Below are 26184 nucleotides of genomic sequence, written 5' to 3'. Positions count from 1 at the left end.
AAAATTGATTTTTAACCATTGCATGGAATTCTTTAAAGAAGGAGAAAACTTCCGATTTGCGACTTAAGAAGTAAATCCACGTGAATCGAGTGAAGTCATCAATAAAGACCACATAATACGAAAATCCTCCTTTAGACAAAATAGGGAAAGGTCCCCACACATCGGAATGAACAAGTTCAAATGGCCGAGTGGTAAAGTAACTTCTTTGAGGAAATGGAGTAGCTTTAGATTTCCCAAAAATGCAATCTTTACAAGTCATGTGATTGTCTTTACAAGTATTGTTCAAAAACGAAAAAGAGACATTTTTACAAAATTTGGATGACCAAGTCTCTCATGCCAAATTCCAATACTTTTGTCTTTTACAAGATTGCAAGATGACTTAGATGGAAGAGTCAAAAAATCCATAAAATAGAGATCACCCCTTCTATGGCCTTGCCCAATCAGCTTCCCTGACTGGAGATCCTGCACGGTGCAATCTTTAGGTGAGAAAAAGACTTGACATCCATGATCGGTGATTTGAGAAACAGAAAAAAGATTTAAATTAATTTTTGGAACGATTCTTACTTTAGGAACGAAAAAATTTTGAGAATTTTTAAAATCAAGCGTTCCAATACTTTCAATCTTCAATGATGTTCCATCGGTCGTTGAAACATAAGAGGATATGGGTTCGGAAAAAACATTTGAAAGAGAGTTTTTATGAGATGTCATATGAAAAGAAGCACCGGAGTCTAGTATCCACATACCTGGAGGTGATGAAGAACAGGCGATGGCGGCTCTGGATGTTGAGAAAGAAGTCTTGAGAAGATGTTGAAGAACTTCGGAGATATGATTAAGAGTCTCTTTGATATCTCCCTCTTTGACACTTTCTTCTTCCTTCTTTGGAGAATTTTCTCCAACCGCGGCTACTTTTCCTTTAAGTTTGGGACAAACCGGTCTAATGTGTCCCGGTTCATTACAATAATGGCATATTATTCCCTTTCTAGGCCCATTACTATTTTTGTTAAAGTGAGGAGGTCTATAGACTTTGACATTTGATCCGGGCCTAGTAACGGCCAAAACTTCATCATTCTTAATGCTTAAGCCAAGTCGAGTTTCCTCTTGGCATATTTCGGCGAGGGCGTCTTCAATAGGTAGGGCTTTGCTTCTATGGAGAAGAGATGCCCTAACTTGTTCAAATTCCGGGCGAAGACCATGAAGAAATTGAAAGAAGTGCTCCTTTTCAATTTGTTCCCTTCTTAATTCAATATCTTCCGGAGCCACCCATTTAGGCTCAAGAAGAGCAAGTTCATCCCAAAGAGGGGTTAGAGAGCTAAAATAGTCCCGGACACTCATATCCATTTGTTTGGTGGAACGGATTTTTTCTTGACAAAAAAATTGTCGAGCAAGATCCTTTTGGGTATATATACCCTTAAGGAAAAACCATGCCTCATTGGCCCTTCTAAATTTGGCAATATTAGCACAATTTTTAAGGTCAACATTGTTCATAAACCATGCCAAAATTTTGGCATGGTTACTTTCCCAATCCTCAACTTTGGATTGATGGTCATTGATAGCTTTGATGTGCTCATCGCCATCTAAAGCTTTTTCAACCTAATTTTCGATTTTAGTGAGAACAAGAGAGGGTTCGGGAGTAGTTCCAATAACAAAACCCCAAACTTTCTTACCTCTTAGATGATTTTCCATCGCGGAGGCCCACATGAGATAGTTGGACCCATTTAGCTTAAAAGAAAGCTCCACTTTAGAATCACGTTCCATCGGCACCAAATCCTTCCTTTCTTCTTAAAATTTGAGAGGCACACGCTCCAAGATAATAAAGAGAAGCCCAATCACCAACCGAGCTCTGATACCATATAATGAAAAGAGGCGGAAGCACCATTGGAGTAAAAAGCACTCTTTAAGAGTGACCTCAAGAGCCAAGAACACAAACACTAAAAGTGCACCCACAAAACTCTCAAAAGTAGAAAATGACCTAAGGTCATAAGTTGGATTTATTGAAGAAAGGAAGAGAAGGGTAAAAAAACATGATGCCTACAAGAGGAGAATACCTCTTCTATTTATAGACGAGGGAGACTCAAGGAAGGGACCACAAGGGGCTCCCTTGTAGTCGTTGGGAGCCCCAACGGTCATAAATTTGACCGTTGGGGCCCCAACGACTACAAGTGTGGGGCCCTTGTGGTCTTACAAAAAGGAAAAAAGAAAAAGTAAAAAGAGAAAAAGGAAAAAGTAAAAAAGAAAAGTTACATTGTGGTTTTACAAGAATACCCCTATCGAGTATTTCAATAAAAGGGAAACTGTATATATATATATACAGGTATATATATACTTATATATATATATACGAATGTATATATATAAGTATATGTATATATATACATATTTTAACAATGACAAAAATCTGTAATAAGGCGTACTCAGTAATAGATAACTCTTACATGTTCAGATGTAGATAAAATGCAAAATTGCAGACTCATCACTATATACACTCATACATTTTCTTAAATACGCAACATATAGCACATGAAAGCACCCAGACTGGTCAACATAATTGCATCGGTCTTCTTCAAATGCGCCCGCCAATACACGCATAAGTAAGCAGATCAATTCAACGAATACGACAGGAACTTTTAAAATATGCATGAAATTATTTTTCACATATCCAGCAACAGGTATAGGACATACGGAACAAAAACCACATGTGCATGAATAGACACATATAGGCAAAGGCATTTATACATGCAGACATGAAGACCAAAACATGATAATAGTAGCAGTATATGCTATTGATCCTCACAACATTGCAAGGGGCTGAGAAACAGAAAGTTAATGTGACCTATAGTTATAAGTGGAAATCTATGTCACATGGGTGCGGGTGCGGGTGCGGGTGCGGGTGCGGGGGTGCGGCAGGGGCAAAAATGTAAATATATATATATATATATATATATATATATATATATATATATATATATATATATATATATATATATATATATATCATGGATAGTGTATATGTATGAATGTATGGTAGCTGTTAAAGTCCATGACATTTATGCTTAACTTACTTTTTACCATTTTTTTATCTTATATGGTTGTCCCCAAAGATGAAAGTGATGAGTTGTGGAGCTTGATTCATTGTTTTTGCCCTTGCAGGAAGGGGGGTCCGGGGGTTCCCCCCGACGCGGGTCCATTTCATAGGGCATTTTTTTTAAATAAAAAAAATGGACAAAAATGATCTTGGGTGCGGTCAACGCACCCAGGGTCGGGTTGACCGCACCCGGTGACGCACCTGCACCCACGTCGAGTCGCGTCGACGCGGGTGCGGCACCCTGCTAGCCGAATCCCTGTGACATAGGTGGAAATCAAGAGCCCAAGCCCGAGTTCTACAGGGTGACGAAGGTTGGCTCATAAAAGTAAATTAAGGGTCAGTCCTAGCAGGAATTAACAAAACAGAAACGAAGACGGATAGTAGAACCGATGATCAAGACCCCAACCCAAGCTCGATAATTTCCCACCACAGTCCATTCTGCCTCATTTCAACGAGTTACACATACGCGAGTCAGGACTCGTTTAAGGGGTTTAACATATATTCCCAAATAGGAACCCTCTGAATGAGTGACTTGTTGATTATTATACTCGTTGAACCTAGATTAACAGGTTTCAGAACATAAATTTCAACACACAGACTGACGCAAGCTGCATTAGAATGTATATACACATATCATTATTCACTTAACATCATGAACGAAAAGGAAATGACATACAAAATAAAACACACCGGGGTAAAATGAATGAAACCACTATCCGGTCCCAACTCAGAATGAGGTTTGGGTAAACACATAGGGTAAAAATGACATACTTTCCTCAAATTGGGTTTCATAGCAGCCGAAATCCCTAAATTTGCCGATTTGGGGTTTACGACAACCATTAAAACCTTTCCCATGATTTGGGGATTTGCAGCACCCTTAAATCCCTATTCACTGTACCCGCACCCCATGCTTGACCCACATAATACCCAAAGGAAAAAATAGGAAAACCTACTTTATTCGCAGCTTTTCCCCCTTTGTGCTGAGTTTCCCGTCATCGTGTTCTCGATCAGCCGTGACTCTGAGGAATCCCTTCCTTGAACCGTGAACGAGGGAGAGACCTAAGGCTTGCCAGCGCCAAGGCTCCTCCGACGAGCCAAAGAGGTCGAGGGAGCACGCGAGGGGAGAGGGAACGGCAACGGCGCTGCCGGCGGCGGGTGGCCGAGAATGAAACAGGAGAAAGAGAAGCAGAGTGGGAGAGAGAGAGACAGAGATGAGAGAGCGTGAGAGAAAGAGGGTGAGACCCTCTCCCTTCCCCTTTATCGAACGAAGGCCCTTCCTCCGCGAAAGGTGGAGTCGGTTACGCTGGTTGTAACCTCCCCCTCCCCTTTCGAACTTGCAAGAATCGTGCCCTAGGCACGATTCTTGTTTTCGGGTGTTTTATAAAACAAAGTCCGGGTCCGAACCGTGACCCGCAATGCCGAATCCACTCTAACATGGATCTGGGTCGGCTTTATAGCGTTGGATCCAGCCTAACGTGGATCCGGGTTCGGTTTTAAATGTGGATCCAATCATGTTATAAAGGTGGATCCACAGGTTGGATCCAAATGGGTCCAACTGTGAATCAAACCCAAAATAATTGTATTTCTTTCTTTATTAAATATTGTTATTATATATATTTTTAACACTCATATATAGGTATATTCCCTTTTTGGATCCGGGTAACGGATCCCGGGTCCAATATGAATAAAACTACCCATTGCATTTTTTACGGGTATTACACTCTCGCTCTCTTGTTGGATCGGCAGGGGAGGGGCCCAGCCCCTCCCTCCTCTCGCTCTCTTGTTGGGTCGGCAAGGGAGGAATCGAGCCCCCCCCTCTCGCTGTCTTGTTGGGTCGGCAGGGGAGCCCCTCCCCCCTCTCGCTCTCTTGTTGGGTCAGCAGGGGAGGGGCTAAGCCCCCCCTTCTCCCTCTGTTTTCGGCAAGGGAGGAGGTCAAGCCTGAAAGTTTTATCCCAGGGGTTGCGTTCATGCAGTGGCACGAGAGAGAGAGGCTTTGGAGACATCTACAGCAAAGATGGGCTCTCTTCATTCTCATCGTGAGAACGTGCCCTAATGCATCCTTTTATTACTCTGCTAGTTCGGGTCCAACATAAATAGATATTGGGTCTGCTCCAGACCCAAACAACCGACCCAACAATATAATACTGCGATACAGGCACAATACAAAATTACAACAGTAAAGTGACATAAACATCCCTGACGACTATCATCCTTAATACCCGCCTTCAGGTTGTGCACGATTTTGAACCATGGACAACTTGCCTTTTAAGTACCAAAAACGTATGCTAGTGAGACCCTTGGTAAACAAATCTGCAACTTGATCTTTGGTGGAGATGTACACTGGGTTGATTTCTCCATCTTCAACTTTCTGCCGAATGAAGTGTTGATCAATTTCTATATGTTTAGTACGGCCATGATGAATAGGGTTAAAGGCAATTTGAATGGCACTTTGATTATCACAGTGGAGTGTGACAGGCATGAACTTTTCTCCTATCTCGTCCAAGATATGCCTCATCCAAGTGATTTCTGCGGTGGCTGCAGCCATAGACCGATACTCTGCCTCTGTACTGGATCGGGCAATGGCTCGTTGCTTCTTGCTACTCCACCCCACTAAATTTTCATTCATAAACACACAATATCCCGAAACTGATTTTCTGTCGTCTGGGTCTCCAGCCCAATCTGCATCTGAATATACGATGATTTGATGTTTTCTCCCCTCAATCTGAGACCGATGATAAAGTAAACCATCTCCAATCGTGCCTTTTAAATATCGAAGAATCTTTTTAACCGCATTCATGTGCTCGATACGAGGATCATGCATAAACTGTGACACCTGATTCACTGCATAGACAATATCAGGCCTAGTAAAAGTAAGGTACTGAAGCATTCCCATAAGGCTACGATATTGCTTGGGATCGCGATAGGATTGTCCATCTTGAGCACTGAGCTTATGATTCAACACACTAGGAGTAGACAACGGCTTACAATCTCTCATCCCTGCTTTATCCAATAAATCCATAGTGTATTTATGTTGAGTCAGAGATAAGGTTTCATTTTGTTGATCCACTTCTACTCCCAAGAAATAGTGCAACACGCTTAAATCTTTCATTTTAAATTTTTTTCACAGTAAGTCCTTGATGATCTCTATATGCTCATCTGAATTGCCTGTGAGAATAATATCATCTACATAGATAAGAAGTAGAGTGTTGACCTTCTGATGTCGATAGATAAACAAGGAGTGATCAAGTTGAGATCTGAGAAACCCATGTCGCTGGATTTCAAGCGAAAAACTATCAAACCATAAACGAGATGCTTGTTTCAAACCATAAATAGCCCTTCGTAATTTGCAGACATGTGAATTGGGACCATGTTCTGCATATCCGGGTGGTTGTTCCATGTACACTTCTTCCTTTAGGTTGCCATGCAAGAAGGCATTCTTGACATCAAGCTGACATAGAGTCCATCCAGACTGTACTGACAAACATATAACTAGTCGGATAGTGCCCATTTTAATAACAGGGCTGAACGTCTCATCATATTCTTGTCCATATTCTTGAGTGAAACCCTTAGCCACAAGACGTGCTTTATAGTGTTCAACAGATCCATCGGGCCTGTATTTGATTTTGTAGACCCACTTGGATCCCACGACATTTCTGTGCGAGGGTCGTGGAACAATTTCCCAAGTTCCACATTCGTGCAACGCTTTCATTTCGTCGTTCATGGCCTCTATCCACCACTTTGACCTAGATGCATCTACAAAGTTGTTCGGTTCCTCCTGTTTTTCAACCTGAGAAATAAACAATTGTAAATTCATGGAGAAGTTATCATAACTTACCCATCTTTCAATGGGATGACGGGTTCTTCCAGACCTCCGAGGCTGAACGTCAGGGCATGAGTCATTATCATGGCCATTTCTTCTTGTATAGACAAGTCCCTGAAATCTTATATCGCCATAAGATGTAGATGGTACACTCAGCTGGGAATTTGTGACTCCCTCCATCTGAGAATTTCTGCCAGCCTCTTCTTACGCAATAATTGATGACTTACACGAACAATCATCCTGTGTTTCTATCTGATCAAAAAAATTTTAAGCCATCCATGGTTCATACACTTCATCCCTTTTGTTCTGCTCTGCTTGCTTCTCTCCTTGATTCTGCTTTGCTGCCCTTTCTGATTCTCCAACAATGATTTCATCAAATACAACATTCTGCGAGACTTTAATCCAACGAGAAGTTGAATCATAGCACCAATAACCTTTGTAGTGGTCAGCATATCCAACAAAGTAGCACTTGCATGCCTTGTCTTGAAACTTGTCACGTTGAGAAATGTCAATGTGAACATAGCAGACACAGCCAAAAGCTCGCATTTCTTTATAATCAGGGTGTCTTTGAAAAAGAGTAAAATATGGAGATCTATCTTCAAGCAATTTCATAGGCAGGCGATTTATGACATACGTCGCTATGTGGAAAGCTTTTGTCCATAAGCTCAAGGGAACACATGAGTCGTGGAGCATACTTAAGGCACTTTCCACGATGTGTGTGTGTTTTCTTTCTGCAACACCATTTTGTTGTGGTGTATGTGGGCAAGATATACAACGATTGATGCCATTATTTTATAGAAATTCAGTAAATTCATGTGATAAGTACTTTCCTCCTCCATCACATTGGAAATGTTGGATTTTGGATAAAAATTGATTACAAACAAGAGCATGGAACGAACAAAAGATTTTGAACACTTCAGATTTATGTTTCATAAAATATATCCAGGTGAATCTAGAATAACTATCAATGAAGATGACATAATAGCGGCTGCCAGATAAAGAAGTTTGGGGAGCAGGGCCCCAAACATCAGTATATGATTTCAAAGGAAATTGAAGCTCTTTGATTTATTGAATGAAAAGGGAGTACATGACTCTTGCATAACTGACAACTAGAACAAAGAGGTTCCTCTGACATTTTATTCAAACTAGACTCTGGAACAAGCCATTTGACACAAGCTTTTCAATAAACGAACGACTACAATGACCCAATCGACGATGCCAAACTTCTGGCTTATTACAATTAGACAGACTAAAACAATCTTGAGACAACTTTGACTGAATAATTGACGAGATTGGTGAAGCAACACGAACTGAAGAGGGGGACTCCTTGAGAACATACATATTCCCTTGTCGCTCTCCTTCAACGAGCATCTCTTTCGTAAGAAAATCCTTAACACATACAGAAGGAGTAAATTCAATAGAAGAGTTAGTATCGTCAACAAGTTTATACACAGAAACAATATTCTTAACTATGCCCGGGGAATGGCAAACATTAGACAAAGTTAGGGAAGAATTAGAAAGAGGAAGGTCAACGGTTCCAACATGTGATGTAGGGTGAAGAGTACCATCGCCAGTCTTAATGCTGAATTTTCCAAAATAGGCAATCGGTTTTGAGATCTTACCAACATCACCTGTAACATGTGTTGCCGCTCTAGAGTCAATATACCATGTTCCTTGCTCATTCTGTTTGAAACCCAACCCCCCAACCCTGAAAGTGCAAAAATCAAGAGATTCTTCACGTTATCCTTATCATCATCTTTAGGTCCCCCCATTTCCTTTCCTTTGCTGGGAAGTGTTGCTCCATTCATCTTTCCTTTGTTTTGAGGATTATGCCAGCAGTTTGCCTTAATGTGTCCTCTCTTATTACATAAATAGCATGTTGGTACATTTCGCGAGTTTTGATTGATGGGAAATGAGTTGAACTGATTATTTGGAGTAGGTAACAATCCACGTCCTCCAAAATTAGCTTTTCCTTGTCCACGTCCTCCACGAAAAGAGTTGCGCCCCCTTTCTGATCCCATTCCTGTGATCATTACCTCGTGATTGCTGTGATTTGAAAAGGTCTCCCCTTTGATGGTGACTTCATACTGTAGCAGCTTCGCACGAAGATCTTCAAGGTTTGGTAGTGACGGCAGACATAGCAACGATGTAACCAACATGTGATATTCAGGCCCAAGACCATTCAACGCTTGTTGCACCTTTTCTCAATCAAGAATCTCACAACCCACCATAGCTAACTGATCTGTGATAGTCTTGACTCGATTCATGTAGCCTGTCACAGTCAGACTTTCTTTCTTTAACAACTGAAACTCTCTTTTCAAATGAAGAATTCTGGCCTCCGAAATTTGTGAATATGTCTTAGCTAACTTCTGCCACAGCTCCATAGCAGAGCAGTCGTCTGGAATATTCACCAATAGGGGTGGCAATTGTGTCGGGTTGGCGGGTCAGCATACCTCAACCCGAACCCGACTCGTTTATTAAACGGGTCGGTTGTGGCAAACACGAACCCGGCCCATTTAATAAACGGGTAACCCGACACGACCCGCCAACCCATTTAATAAATTGGTTGGGTCGGGTAAACAGGTTCTCAGGTTCACGGGTCAGGTTGGTGGGTCGGGTTGGCGGGTCGGGTTGGCGGGTTGGCAGACGGGTTGGCAGGTTGACCCACCTGCCTAACACGTTTATTAAACGGGTCAGCCGGGTTGGCATACCCCTAACACGAACCCGACCCGTTTAATAAACGGGTTAGGCGGGTCAACCCGTTTATTAAACGGGTTGGTTTTTTCCAAACCCGAACCCGCCTAAGAGGCGGGTTGGCGGGTCGTGTCAGGTTTTGCCACCCCTACTCACCAATACCTCTTGAGAGAGAGTAGAGGTAATGTATGCTACGACTGCTTGGTCTCTCTTCCTCCATGATGTGAAATCTGGATTGTGAATTATCATGTTGGAGTCATCTCCTTTGTCATCCTGTTGTTCCTGCATGACGAACTTTGGTGGTGCGCATATTGTCCCATCAAGGTGCCCAGAGAGATCTAGACTCCTAATAAATGGCAGGATTTGTCTTTTCCAGGTCAAGTAATTTGAATTGTTGAGCTTTTCAGAAATTAGTTGTCCAAGAAAACTAGACGGCAAAGATGGAGAATTAATGATGGAATAAGAAGAAAGGACAATGGGTGAAGGTGAAGCTAAAAAGTTGTGAATAGATGTGTGAAAACTATCTAAAATTGCAGGAAATGTGCTTGTTGTTCCTTTTTTTTTTTGACAAGCACAGTAAACAGTCTGATATAAATCAGATTTGTTATAATCTGATCTGACGAAAGGGCAAGTTAAAATCAGTAAATCAAACAATTCAGATTTGACACAGAATTAAGAACTGACGCAAATTCCAGATCTGATGTAGTTTGGGGTGAATCTGAAATAGCTCAGATCTGCCGAAGTTTAGGGCAAGTATTGGGAATCGACAGACTTATCAAGGTAGGACTCCTTTAAGGGATCGAGAAACAGAAACAAAGAGAGAAGAAGTGGCAGATCTAACAACAACCAAGAGAGAAGAGTCGGCAGATCTGACGACAACCAAATTTGGGGTTGTCGATCAGACCTAGGGTTGAAGAACTCGATATTAGGTCTGACGACACAGATAACAAATGATAAGGAATAGAGAGGAAGAAAAGAAGAGATGAATCACTTAACCTGTTTACGACAGAAAATCTGAATCTCGCAGGGCACTCTCGCTGGAACTCGTCCTGCACACTTGTATGGGAGTCACAGGCGAACCTGCTTCGATACCATGAAAGTTTTATCCTAGGGGTTGCGTTCACGCAGTGGCACAAGAGACAGAGAGGCTATGGAAACGTCTGCAGCAAAGACGAGCTCTCTTCATTCTCATCGTGAGAACGTGCCCTAATGCATCCTTTTATTACTCAGCCAGTTCGAGTCCAACATAAATAGATATCGGGTCTGCTCCAGACCCAAACAACCGACCCAACAATATAATACAGCGATACAGGCACAATACAAAATTACAACAGTAAAGTGACATAAACACCCCTGACGACTATCATCCTTAATAGAGCCCCCCCCCCCCCCGTCCCTGCACCCTCTTATTTCAATGGAGGGGCTGAGTCCCTCCCTGTTTTTGGCAGGGGAGGGGCAGATCCCCCCTCCTTGCTCTTGATTTTATATATATTTTTATATCAAGATAATGTCTGTATAATTGATTTGAAATTTTGAATGTATTTTTTTATGTTTTCGGGATAAAAATGATGGATAAAGGAAAAGGACTTGCGTCATCCTCATCCCAACATGTGAGTTATGCCACTAGTTTTGCTAGTTTTGCTTATAGTTGTAGTGGATTGATGATGTGGGGCCACTATAGGTACATGTAGATAAACTTGCAAAAACTGGAGAAAGTGGTGGTGGAAACAAGAGATTTCGATGCAAGCTCTGCGAAAGAGATTTTGTTGGGTCTTACACAAGAGTGAAAGCTTATTTGTTGAAGATACCAGGACATGACATTTCAGGATGCAGAAAACAATGCGAAGACAATACAAGAAAATACAAGAAGAATATGAGAAGAGAAAGGCAATGGCCGATTCTTCTGCATTTAGTGTGTCAATTGCAAGCCACCAAGAAGATGCTGAAAAAAAAAGAAAAGTCAATGTAGGAGGTAGAGGAATGATACAAGCAGCATTCAATACATATGGGAGAGAAGAATTGGATAGAAAAGTTGAGAGGTATTTTTATTCTAGTTCACTCTCATTTAATGAGACTAGAAATCCTTATTGGAAGGATTTAGTAACATCCTTGGAAAATTGTAATTTGAGTGCCTATGTGCCTCCAAGTTCAGAAAAAATACGAACCACACTTCTTGCAGAAGAGAGGGCAAATGTGGAGAGGTTGCTGGAGATTAAAAAATATTCATGGGAGCAAAATTGAGTTTTTATTATATCTGATAAATGGACAGATATTCAAAGGCGTCCACTGATCAATTTCATTGTTTGTTCGCTTAGTGACCCAATATTCTTGAAAGCAGTTGATGCATATGGGGAATATAAAAATGCAGAGTATTTAAAGAGATTATTTATAGAAGTCATAAAAGAAGTGGATGATCAGAAAGTGGTACAAATCATTACAGACAACGCATCAGTTTGTAAAAGTGCAGCGTTGAGTTTGAAGAGTGAGTACCCTCATATTTTTTGGACTCCCTGTGTAGCACACAGCTTAAATATGACCCTAAAGAGCATCTGCAACCCCATAGAAGAAGAAAATTCACAAGCATATGTTTTATGTTCATGGATTGAAGATTTAGAAAGAAATGTCAAAAGCAGTAGGAATTTTATTGTTAACCACCATCGTGCTAATACTATATTTAATAGGTATTCTGACCTGAAATTGTTGAAGGTCGCTGAAACACGTTTTGCGTCCATCATTGTGATGGTGAAGAGGATTAAAAGAGTGAAGAATGCTTTGATTAACATGGTGACTGATGAAAATTGGACATTCTATCGTGCTGATGATGATATCAAGGCTCAAAAAATTAAAAAATTCATTCTTGATGATGAGTTTTTGGACAGAGTGGTATACTTCATTCAATTTACGCAACATATTTAGGAAATGTTAAGAGAAGTTGATAAGGATGAGCCCAAGCTTCACAGAGTTTATAAAATGTGGGATAATATGATCGAAAAAATACAAGTTATAGTTTTCAAGCATGAAGAAAAAAATCTTGCATTGGATGATTCAGAATTTTTTAATCATATTCATTCAATTTTAGTCAGAAGATGAGATAAGAGCAACAATCTTTTGCATTGCATGGCAGATTCTCTTAATCCAAAATATTATGCAAATAAGTGGTGGGCTGGTGGTATTGGTCGTGTCCCTCCAAATTTAAACTCAGAACTATCAAGACATAGAAATATATATATGACAAGACTTTTTCCAAAAGCATATCTTCTACGTCAAGTCACACAAGGGTTTGGAAAATTTTCATCTTCGAGATTATATGGACCGACATTATTCGCGAGAGAAGAGGATAATATAGATCCTATCACATGGTGGTCAACATTTGGATCAGAAACACCTCTTCTCCAACGTCTTGCATTAAGATTGTTATCGCAGTCTGCTAGTTCATCTTGTTGTGAAAGAAGTTGGAGCACATATTCTCAAATCCACAACAAGAAGAGAAACAAACTCACCAGCAAGCGTGCAGAGGATTTAGTATATTTTCATTCAAATCTTCGATTACTTTCACGAACCTATGATGAATACATGTACTAATTTGCTCTCTTAGTTATTTGATTATTTCTTAGTTTTTTATTTAAATATACTTGTATTGTATTTAACATTTTCAAATTGGGTTTGTAACGCAGACAAGGAACATCCAAATTTTGGGATGTAAACCCAGAAGAGTGTGACTTCGAGGAAGAGCATGATTTCAACATAACAAACATGGATTTAGTTGAGCCCAGTATTCCTTCTAATGATGCATTTGATGATGATAAAGAAAATTATTAAGATCAATTACTTCATCAGGATATACTTTGGTATGTAATTTAGTTTTTTTCAGTTTTACTTATTTGATTGATATTTAGGTTGATTTATGTAATTGCTTTACTTATTTGATTGATATTTAGGTTGATATATTGCATGAATGATGATTGATGAATGATATTATGACAATGTTAACCGTTAAATGTTAATTGTTAAAACTTCAAAATTATATATATATATATATATAATTTTTTTTTACATTTTTGCCCTTGCTGCACTCCCGCACCCTAGGTTTTTGAAAGTGTCGTACCTGCACCCATGTGACATAGTTTAATAGAAACTTCTAATAACTATAAGCCAACCATTATACCTTTTTACCTTATCTATTGAAATTTTAGTTATGCATGCAAAATCACTCATAAAACAGTCCGAGATTTATTCTTTTCTTGCACAAGGAGGATCAAGTGAAAAAGTCGGTTGTGTGAAAAAGGCATAATAATAAAAGCCTTTGCACACTGCTAAACATTCTAGTACATTGGATAGCTTTCAACACTTCCTACCATGTTCCCATTTGTTTAATTGCACAAAAAGTGGCCCTCTTCTAGAAGTTGCCTGCATCTTCATGTCATCTATCTGGTGCATTGTGCATGTAGAGACATTTACGAAGTGGCAGGTTGAATAAGATAGCCAGATAGCCAAACTGGTTAGTAGTTGTTCTATCCTAAAAGATCAGCATCAAGTTAGAATCTCATGAGGGGACAAACCCCAAGCTTCATTATTTGAAAAAACAAATGCAGCTGAGCTTATTGTATAATCTGACACAAGGCGGCAGCAAGCAACAGCATAGGTGAATCAACACCATGTATAATTCACTCAGATAGATTAACCACAACATACTTCAATAAAAAGTATTAACTTCATTGACAAATATGACAGCATTAAACATCCAAGAAAACTGTTGGCACTTGACACATCAAATAATGAATATAGACAATGACATGCTAATGTTATTACACCACCTGTTTTGATTAAAAAAATACACATTAGTTGGATTATAAAAATAAAAAAAATCCAGAAAGAAAGACACAGTCAGCTATCATTTTTAAGTTTTAAGAAATATACTACATGACTAGCTTCCTGAAGTCTGCGCAAAATCTATGCACCACATTAAAGTTTAAAGTAATCCTCTTAACACATGGAGTTTCAGCATTGAGAACAAAGACTACAAAAGTTGGTTCGCTCACCAATTTTAATGCAAAAGCAGATCAGAAGTTGCAATTACAGAGAACAAAGGGAGTAAGACTAACCCACTTCAGAGGACCTGGCTTGCAGTCAAGGGTTTCATGCATCCTGAGGTCACTGAACACTAATGGATGCAAGATAGAAGATAGCAGTGATGCAATAGGTGCAACTCTTCTTTTATTGCAATTGGCATGTGAAGTCCAAGCAGATTTCACCAATTTCCACATCATCTGCACAAATATAATTTTAGAAGTCCAGCCTCTGGTAAAAAAATGACCATGCAGATTAATAAAAAAATCATAAAGCATATAGAGGCACCCGTATACACTGTAATGAATGAGCAGAAAATAAATCCAAGCCAACTAAGGCCATACAAACACACAATACAATGTGCACAACCACAAATCCATTTAAAAATAACACCATAAACCAACTAGGGCTTGCAACACAATATAAAAATATAGATTTTATTGATAAAATGCTTAGTGAGAAGCATAAAATAAATGGAGACAATGTGTCCCTATTTATACACAACAACAAGTGTCTATGGGTAATCCTCATAGAGCCCCTTATGGCTGTATAAATTACATTTATTTAAAAAAGTAAAAAACTATGTAAATAACATATTCCTATTGAACTAACCTAGTTACATAATGTGAAATAACCAAAACGCCCCTGTTGAGCATTATATATATATTCTTTTATATTTAAGAATATATATATATATATATACATATTTTAACACCCAGCCTCAAACTTACGGTGTATACACTGAAAGTTTGTTAAGTAAGAATATGAAACGAGGTGCAGCAAGAGCTTTGGTGAAAAAGTCAGCAAGTTGATAGTCAGTGTATCATATGGAAGCTTGATCATAACTTTCAAATATTCATCTTGTATATAATGGTAATCCATTTCGATATGCTTGGTAAGCTCATAAAAGGTGTGGTTGTTGGCAATATAGATAGCACTCTTGTTGTCGCAACTAGAGTTATCAGTCGAGGAAGCGGGAGCGGGAAGCGACGCACTTTCAAAAATTTAGGAAGCGCGGAAGTGTGGGACCACTTAGAAGAAAATTATGAACTGTCTCGAAAGTGACCTAGGAAGCGAACTGGAAGCGACCTAGGAAGCGAACCGGAAGCGACCTAGGAAGCGAACCGGAAGCGAGGGGGAAGCGAAAAAAAAAAATGGGGAAGCGAGGGGGAAGTGTGGGGGAAGCGTGGGGGAAACGCGCTTCCCAAAAAAGGGGGATGCTTCCCCTCACGCTTCGGAAGCGTGACATTTTGCACTTCCGAAGCGCGCTTCCCCTTTTACTTAGGCGCTTCTGGTAACTTTGGTCACAACACATCTTCGAAGGTCTGGAGATGTATTCCCATATCTTTGAGAAGATTCCTTAGACATACAAGTTTCATAGTTGTCGTAGTCATAGCCCTATATTCAGCTTGAGTAGATGATAGTGAAACTTTGTGTTGCTTCTTACACCACCATGAAATCAAGGAATCCCCCCTTCTCTATTTTCGGCAGGCCGCCCGCCTGTCCACTGGGCCACCGTAGTGGCCACTCGCCCCTGTTTCTTCTTCCTCTATTTTTCTCGAAGATAGAGGCAGCCGAACGACTGTTGCTCCTCCTTACCACCTCCCCTTCCTTTTGCCGAATAACAGCCAACCACCACCCCCTATCACCTCTGCGATGGCGCCTGAGGCCATTTGGCTAAGGGCACATCTACTTGGGCGTAGTGCTATGCGTCGCTCCCCCTCTCCCCACTCTGAGTTCAGAATGGATGAAGGAGGATCGGAGGATTGGCCTTCGGTGCTTTTTTTATGGGTGTCGTCGGTTGAAATGTTGTTGGCTTACGACATGATGCTGTGAGGCAAGCTCCCGCCCTCTCTCGTTCCCTGCTAAGGCACCCTCCTGCCCCTTTTTCCCTCTTTCTTTGATTCAGGCAGGCCGAGCTCAGCCTAATCGTCGAAACGGCACTATCAAACATGCACGACATGTTAGTTTTATGATGATTGGATGAGAGGTTTATGGTAAACTCATAGCATGTAAATACAAAATGATAAAAATAAAATCACATAAATAGTGATAATCAAAACTTTGAGATTCTAAATTAATGTTGGGGTTTTCTTTATGAGAAACTGATAACCTTGTAAGAAAATGGTGGTATTCCACCGAAGCACTTGAATCAACCAAACAAGTGTCTAGAAAGACACTTCACACAAGACTCGTAAAATGGTAAATATGGAAAACACAAAATAAAAAAAAAGGATTTTATTCAAAATATGAAATGCTTAAAAATCATTTTCTACAAGTGAGATACAATGGGGGATGCACCCCCTATTTATAAGAGAGAGAGGGGAGGAGAGCTCATAAAGAGCTCTCCCTCTAGCCGTTGGAGCTAGTCCAACGGCTAGAATTCTAGCCGTTGGACTAGCTCCAACAACTAGAGTTTGGTCAAGTTCCAATTGGAACTTGACCAAAACCCTAACTATCTAGTTTGATATGAACTAGATAGTTATAATACAGAATAAAAAATAAAAATAAACAAATAAGAAAATAAAAATACATATAATTCTTTTTACATTTTAGCACTCCCCCTCAAACTAACAGTACAATGAGCAAAAGTTTGTTTAAGAGAAAGTGAAATCGGGGAGCTGCAAGAGGCTTGGTGAAGAAGTCTGCTAACTGGTATTCTGATGTAACATATGGCAGATCAATGGCTTCATTCAAGTACTCCTCTTTCAACAAAGGCAACCTTTTTTTCATCCCTCCTTTTTAGTCCCTGACCTAGATACTGCTAGGGCGGAATCATTATCAAGTTTTTAGGTGTTTTTCCGGAGACGATTTTCCTCTATTGTTAATTCTTCAATAGTTACCACAATAGTGGGAACTGTTCCACGGTGAAGGAGGGCCGATTTGGTGGACTCAAACTCTGGCCTTAACCCAGTTATAAACTGGAAGAAATGTTCGATATCGAGTTGCTTTTGGCGAAGCTCGATATCCTCGGCACAGTGCCATTTCGATTTCAAAAGAGTTAATTCTTCCCAGAGTAATATTCTCGAATGGATTTGTCACCTTGGGTCATCGTCCGAACCTTCTCTTGAAGATTGCACACATGTGCAATATCTTTAAGGAAATACATATTCTTAAGGTATTTCCATGGCTTATCCGCATATTCAAACTTGGCAAGACTAGAACACTTTTTAATGTCAACGCTATTGATAAGTCATGACATTATTTTAGCATGTCCCATCCTCCACTATTTCCACTTTTTTTCATAAGAGGCTAAAACCTTGATTTTCTCCTCCTCCAACAATAGGACTTCCTTATCTCCCTCTTTCTTGGTAAGGGATCGTGGATGGTTCCGAATCAGAACCATCCACGATTCCCCATAAACCTTTACCCCATATGTGAAGCTTCATAATTGAAGCCCACATTACATAGTTTGTGTCACTTAATTTCATAGGGATGATGGTGACTTTATCATTATCATCCATCATTTACAAGGGTTGAAGAAGGAAAGATAGAAGAAAAGGGAAAGAAAAAATGGGAGAAGGGAAAGAAATACAATACAAAATGATGTTGAAGCCCTTCAAATGATTTATTTTGTAGCCGATAGTGAAGTGATAAAACACTTCTCTCTAAGTGACGAAACACTTTTCCAAGAACAAGGTGATAACACACCTTTTGCACAAGTGGCACAAAAACCGAGGCAGACTTTCTCAAAGATCTAATAATTTTGTGGCTCTGATACCATGTAAGAAAATTGTTGTATTCCACCGAAGCACTTGAATCAACCAAACAAGTGTCTAAAAAGGCACTTCACACAAGACCCGTAAAAGGGTAAATATGGAAAACACAAAATAAAAAAAAAATATTCAAAATATGAAATGCTTAAAAAGCATTTTCTACAAGTGAGATACAATAGGGGATGCACCCCCTATTTATAAGAGAGAGGGGAGGAGAGCTCATAAGGAGCTCTCCCTCTAGCCGCTGGACTAGCTCCAACAGCTAGAGTTTGGTGAACTTGACCAAAGCCCTAACTATCTAGTTTGATATGAACTAGATAGTTATGATACAAAATAAAAAAAAAATAAGAAAATAAAAATACATATAATTCTTTTTACATTTTAACAAACCTCTCATCGTAACGGTACTATCAAATATGCGTGGCATATTAGTACTACGATGATTGGATGAGAGGTTTATGATAACCTCGTAACGTGAAAATGCACAATGATGAAAAGGAAATAACATAAATAGTGATCTTCGCCTTCATAGGCAAGATACTCGAGTTGGTTTGAAAGACCAGAGTATGTAGAATGGGTCATCAGTTAAGTAGAACCTGACATACGCATTTGTCGTTATGGTTTCATCAAAAAAGAGGATGAGTTGGTAAAAAACTTTGAGAGACAGGTTGTTAACAACTACACTCTTCGAGCAAATTACTTGGTGTCCCTAGTCATCGAAGTTTGGAGATTGGGCTACCAAAAATTATCTTAGGTGGTAAGTTCCAATGACTTCTATAGAAGTATGAATGCATCCCCTTGAACGAGTGGCCTTTGGGAAATTCTCTCTCGGTCATTGCTCGTCTCCTTACGAGCAAGACTCAGCTAGTTGTTCGGGATATCAAAATACATAGCATAACAAACCCCCGAGCAGTCTCTGTTGTTTCTACGTTTCTCCTGTGCGTACCCTCAGGACAACTAATATCGAAACAAAGTTATAATGCTCATTTTGCTCACTCCTCGGAGACATCTAATAAAATTAGAACGATACATAAACAAGATTATCATGCTCATTTTTGCTTATTCTGAACTCCATATCACAAATTGAACTACGCATGTGTTAATAATTGTTATATCTATGCACGTACCAAATTTCTAACGATCTAACCTCGTTTCATGGGTACAGGTGATGATTAGGTCGGTAATGCAAGCGATGACATGATGGCGTGATGATATAAAGATGAGACTTTCCCTGACGTTTCGCTCCTGAGAACATTTTTCTTGTAATTTGGTGTAAGGGTTTTCTTTGAAATTTCACTTTTCGTATAAACTCTAAAACCTCGTTTTGAATCTATTTGGTTTCAATAAATGTATGGAGTTATAAATCTGTTGTATAAAAGAAAGGTTCGCAAGTAATGCGCCCAAAGTCTGTTGACTTGCTATTTCAAAACATCATTTTTTGCTGAATTACTATTTAAAACTCTGATAAATGAATGATTACAAGGCTTTTCAAAATTTTCCTAAAAAGTTACAAGTCCGGAATTTTGAGGGCGTTACACCCACAGGATGTATATACACACATGTGCACACATTCAGACACACACACATACATTTACTCATGCATGCATTCACAAACATCATCAGCATCTACTAAAAGCAAAATCATGCAGACCCAGCAAAAGCTGAAAACTAGCGTGAAGTGTATGGGAGCCAACAAGGGAATTGTTCAGGTCCTCCAGTGAACACCAGTACTCATTCTACTAATCTTTTTCTAGCATAATACTGGCCAAAACAAGGTGGGAAAATCAGCATGGGTGATTTTATCCATTATAAAGTATCGGTTGCAATGATCAGTCCCCTTAGGAGTACCGAAAAAATATTCGTGTATAAAAAATAATCCAATGAAAGCATGAGCAGGGCTTCTGAAATGATGAATCATGATGAAGAAGTCATTGTAATATCGACAGAGAGAGAGAGAGACAGCTTGTAAGGAACATCAATAATCAATTAACTCATGATCTCTCATCATCATCAATAGCATGCTTTGTTGACCTAAAATAGAGAACCCACTAAAATACATCATACTATTTATAAGCATCGACATGATGACTAACCTCAGTTTCCAAACCAATGCTTGATAAATCTAATGAAGCTGTCCCTACTGAACACTGCAACCCCATTACCAATTTAATTGATCTCAGCATAGGAAGGAAAGAATTTTCACCTGCATTTTCAAGGCTGCAGATGCATCCAATAATTATGTAAGCAAATTTAACTTAAAAAATGCAAATACTATGCTAGAATGATAGCATCAAATGAGAAATGACCATTGAAAAAAAATACATTACTACCCTTTCATATAAAACCCCAATGTAAACTGTAAATATCAAGAGAAGGCATGCAATTGAGTCAGAAAACATATAAACATTTTTCGAAAAGTTCAAGCCATAGTTATAATGAGGTTCTTTTTTTTATAACCAGGGAGAAAACCGACGATTTTCTGGTCGCCAGCAGGTACTATCGTTTATTGAGTGTTTTTTTCTGGATGACAGTGGCATAAAACCCCGAGGGAGGTCCCCATAACTTCGACCTTGCAGCTAGGGACACACCCCACAGGTATTGGACCCATGACATCTCCTCAACTTGAGGCATACAAGCTGATCTCCTAACCAGTGTGCGGACAAGTTTTTGTAAATAGCAGCAACACACACACAAAGAATGATCTATGCTTTCTAATTTGAGTATGGACTCTGTATGGACCATATTATTCTTTTATGTTCTATTGCATAATTTTGTAAATAAAACTTCATAGACGTGATCTCTAGAAATTTGGTGAGCATCTATTAGATGAGGAAGTTCTTTTAAAAGAATCTAAAAAGCAATGGTCCATATTGGACCAAAACTTTGAATAAAAAAAAACTAGTTTTTTATCAAAACAATTTGATCCAAAAGCCCTAAGGGTTCCAAAGAACTGGCTAGGTGGGTCAGCTTGAAAGCTTCCAAGTTAAAGGGTGTCACAAGTTTGGCACCCAGGATATGCTTCCTTGGTTGCAAAGCTAAAGGCAAGAGGGTTTTATCCAATGGAGGCTTGCACTGAGGCCAGATGGGTTCACAACCAAACTAGTCACAGCTGATGAGAACTAGGTTTTCCTTGGGCTTAGCAAAAAAAAAGATCCAAAGCATGTTTTCTAGTAAACAAATGATAATAAACACATCTAAAACCTCAGATTAATCAAAAAACACTTGCAGAAATGACTTATAGAAATGGTCCACACCAAGTCCATACTCAAATAGGGAAGACAGACACAGATACAGCCACGTACATACGCACACACATGCATATACTACATTGTATGCAGCTGCGTATAGAAGCAACCTGCAACAGCATTCAAAGATACCATCAAAGAGACGTGAAAATATGGAATTTTAAAGCACCTGTTGAATATTGACCATATTTAAGTCCTTATATAAGAAAAAAGAAAAGGAAAGAAATTGTGAACTACCATGCATCATGATAATCCACAAATTTTCTGCTATCGGTGACACATGGTTCAGATTCTTTTGCTTTTCTTCTTAAATTATTGTTAACCATTAGCCTAAGAGTTCCTTGGTTAAGCTGAATACTTATGAAACATCGATCCATTGGGATTTTTAGAGTCTTAGACTTCATTCCTCCTCTATACTTAGCTGATTTAGTTTTTAAAAACAAAGTTGTAATCAATACCATCAGAGCAAACAAATTTGCAGATTTAAAACCAATGCAAGAAACGTAGAGATCAATATTAGATGACTGATGAAAAAATCAACAGTCAAGTGATGAACCTTGCATTGAGATTATATACAAAACAGCAAAAAAAGAGGCACAAGGACTCCTTAAATGATATTTAAATCAAGGAAAATATTGAAATAACCATGATTACATACAATGGTAAAGCATAGTATGGTAATCTTTATGCTTCTGAAAATCTCAAAGAAGATAACAGTTTATATTATAAAACAAATATCAAACAAGTTCTAACTCAAACATTAGTTTGAAGTATGAGTATACTCTAGTCTTCATTCCTCGGATTGTTTATCACAGAGTTGAATGATCAGAGAAGAGCATATTTTCCACTTGCCAATAGCAGAGTTGAGTGATCAGAGAAAAACAAAACCATTCATGAAGAAAGAATGTCAAATGTGGAACTAGAATACATGTTAAGATAGAATTTTATGATTCACCTACCTATCGACAACATCAACAAGAAGTCGATTGAGAGTTACATGAGATATATAGGGAAAAGCACCTTCCAGCTCAACTCCATTGTCAAGTATGTGGTATAGGATGGACAACAATGAAACCAAACTGCACCACTGGATATAAGAAAGGAAAATGATGATTAGCATTTATACTGAAGTTTGAAAGATAGGAATAAATTATTTCCTAAGACAACTAAACCAGCCCCAAGTATGTGGCAGCCACATCAGTGAAGCCAAGATTTTTAGCATTAATGGGTAATTTGTGGTCTTTAATATTTTTGAAACCTTTTCTTTGTCACGCCCATTCTACAACCAGATCTTGTTGTAGGCTAGACTAGGCTTCAAAAGGCAATCAAACCGTAAGTTTCTTCCACCAATTAACTTGGTAGAATACACTCTTACTAGATCAGAGTTCAACCCACCAACAATCATATGGTCCATGTGAGCTTTGGATGCTACACACAATCAATAAGCACATGGATTGTCGAGCCCATATCTAACCTGGAACTGGACCCAACATAGTTATTTCAGCTAGGATATTATCCATTTTTTCAGAAAAGCATGGTAACAAAAAAAAAGAAATAGGGCTTCGCCCAGTTATTTTCGAGGCAATGTCCAGTTGGAAAAAATATTGGACAGATGTCCAAATAGGGAACCATCTTCTGTCCTAAATTCCAAATACCCACTACCCAACACTAAATAAACTGTCAAACAATCACCTGCAACCACCTCTGTCTATTTAACCCAGGTTAACCATAATATATAAGATATAACTAAATTATTAAACTACCTTACAGAGAGAGTGATAATGTTGGCAAAGAAAAGTTTTTCCTTCTGTTCAAACCCTAAACCACATTCCTATTCAGCTTCCCAAGTTACCATGGCACAAGATGAAATAAAAAAAAATGGTGGCTGAAGTTCATTCTAAATACCATTACAGCAATAACCTTTTTATTGTTAGGGTTTCTATCAGCATAGATCATGTTGAATTTACAATGGAGCAGGTGCATAGTTGCAATCACACAATCATTTCCCTTTTTTTAAAAGAGTGCCCTAAATCGCATTCCTCGTCTGCTCAACCCCTAAAACCTCTTCCTCCCAAGGTACTATGGCACGATAGGAAATAGAAAAAAGACAGCTGAAGTTCATTCTCAAAACTTCTAGAGCAATAACTTTTTATTGATAGGGTTCCTACTATCATGGATCATGTGGAATTAACAATGGAGCAGGTGCACAGTTGCAATTGCCCAATCATTTCCCTTTTCTTAAAAAAGTATTGCTAGGAAGAGAAGACGTATCAAGAAAAATGAATTAAGTATTTCATATTCAGTTTTTAGCCTGGGTTTTGTTTCTAGGGTTGGAAGTAATGTGAAGGGTAGGGTTGGGCAACTTTTTTCTTTATTTTTGGGTTAAAGTCAGGTAAAAATTCCAATGTGGGGGATTCAATGGTTCTTCCTTTCACCAAATACTGAGTAGATACAGAGCTGTTAAGATTATATATACATATATATACTATATATATGTTTATTTTCAGTTTTATAGGTATATGTCCCACAGGGGCATTTTAGTCATTTCACTCATGTAATAAACTGTTTATTAAAAGCAGTTATTTTTATTTTTTTATTTTTCGTTATTTTTATTCTCTTCTTGTAATATCAAGGGGCCCCTAGGGGCTCTATGGTCAAATTGACCATAGAGTCGTTGGGGGCTCCCAACGGTCATAAATATGACCATTGGGAGCTCCCAAGGGTCCCCTACCTCTTGCTTTTTTGTGTATAAATATAGGGGTGTTCCCCCTTGTTTCTTTAAGCTTCTTTTGAAGCACTTTATCAATAAGAAGAGTGTATATTTTAATTCTTGAGTGTCTTTTATTTCTAATTGATCTTTGTATTGTCCCATAGAGGACTTGTGCATGTGCACTTATATGTTTGCAATCTTGTAAAGCCTTCAAGTGGCATGTGTTCTCGTGATTCCGCATATTTCCTTACAAGAGCTTCATCGTTCTGAGTAATCTAGATTGTGATTTTGGATGTAGTTTTTCATCAATGAATGAATTTATTTGAAATATATTGTAAAAACTTACCCTATCCACTCTTTTCTGTTTCAGCATCTATTTTTTATGTCATGGTTTTCAATTAGATCAGGCTAGTTGGGTTCACATAATATTGAGCATAGAGCTATATTTATGTTTTCTCAATAGAAAATATCAACTTTTCATTATTAACATAATATTTTTTAACTTCAGAATTGAATAAGGATGAAATGGATATTTCAGTTATGATTTACCGTTTTCTTCCTCGTGAGTGATGGAAGGTAATAATGGGTCTATATTGACAGTACTCAAAATGCTAGTACCAGTGTTATTAAAAACGCGCCTCAAGGCGCAAAAAGCGCGCCTCGCCTCAAGGCGAGGGGCTTTGTGCCTTGAGGCGCAGGCATAAGGCGCAAAAGCCCTGAGGCGCACGCCTCATACGCCTTGAGGCGTACGCCTCAGAGCGAGGCGCGCCTCAAGGTGAGGCGTACGCGCCTCAAGGTGAGGCTTTTAATAACACTGGTTTTGTCCTATTGAATTTTCTCTCCAACTTTTTCTAACTTTTATGCAGTGGGAGTCCAACTCAAACACCAATCTTTTGCAAGTTGTATGAAAACAGTAAACCCCCTTATGAAATTAAGAACTAAGTGGGTAATTAACTTTATCCTATGTCATTAGCAAATTATACTCTCCAACAGCTAGCATATGCCATCTGAATCTCTCTATATATAATCCATAGATACATGCCTATCGAAGAAGGAAATTATATAATAGATTTTCATGCCCACTTTTCCCCTTCAATAAAGTGATCACTTATATGTTCATCATATCCACATTCACCTTTTTACACAGAATTAATACCAGGATTCTCTTATCGATCTATTATTATCTCCACTCCAAAGTGCTCCCTGTGGTGTGTCTGTTCATATGTGCTTTGTGAGAATCTTTGTATAGGTTTAATCGTTCAACTTTAATTAGTTTGTCCTGGAATTTACTATTCAAGTCATAAGCAATAAGTTAGATTCACTTTTAGTAAGATTAGAAGTGTAGTAGACTATTATACAAGAATTTAAAGATGGGCCAACAATAGGCCAATTTTCTGCTCAGACTTAAATCTTATTCTACAAAAATAATGGATATATAGGTATATATATAGAAACATCATCCCTAGGATTAGTTAAATAACTAGATCTTAGAAAAGGGTGTCACGTTAATGAAAGTGTCACGGTTGTTTCACTGCAGTTTATACAACTGTAACAGTTGAACTGTTCTTGCTTTCTCAATAGCATCCACACTGGGAGTGTTGTATTTTGCACGCTGTCTCATAAAAAGATGCAAATCACAGTTGGATCAGTAAAGAGAACCATAGTTTCACTGGTTACTTAGCTTATAGAAACGTAGTTTTCAACACATAATTTGACAAGTATAACTAATTCAGGAATCAAATCCAATAGTCTAACTTCAAGCACATGGTATAGGTTTGGGAATATATAGGATTCTGGCTAATTGTATTGGTTCGCTTCTTATGTCATAAAAAAATATCAGATCTCTTTTC

The 26184-nt window shown here is 38.8% G+C and overlaps 1 protein-coding gene across 2 annotated transcripts in view; it reads right to left on the bottom strand.

Moving 5' to 3' along the window:
• The window catches only part of LOC149845324 (tRNA/rRNA methyltransferase (SpoU) family protein), a 208494-nt gene that overhangs the window by 103712 nt on the left and 78598 nt on the right, over window positions 1-26184 (bottom strand). For both annotated transcript variants that reach the window (XM_089995694.1, XM_089995695.1), the window contains exons 17-19: window positions 22584-22711; window positions 20473-20596; window positions 14699-14863 (exon numbers count right to left, since the gene is read on the bottom strand). In XM_089995694.1, the coding sequence (XP_089851820.1) occupies window positions 14699-14863; window positions 20473-20596; window positions 22584-22711 (417 nt within the window). The remainder of the gene's footprint in view (window positions 1-14698; window positions 14864-20472; window positions 20597-22583; window positions 22712-26184) is intronic.

This window comes from Nuphar pumila, chromosome 2 (genome assembly GCF_984573655.1).
Source record: "Nuphar pumila chromosome 2, dmNupPumi1.hap1.1, whole genome shotgun sequence".
In the NCBI taxonomy this organism is placed as follows: domain Eukaryota; kingdom Viridiplantae; phylum Streptophyta; class Magnoliopsida; order Nymphaeales; family Nymphaeaceae; genus Nuphar; species Nuphar pumila.
This window is presented reverse-complemented; position numbering and strand designations above follow the sequence as displayed.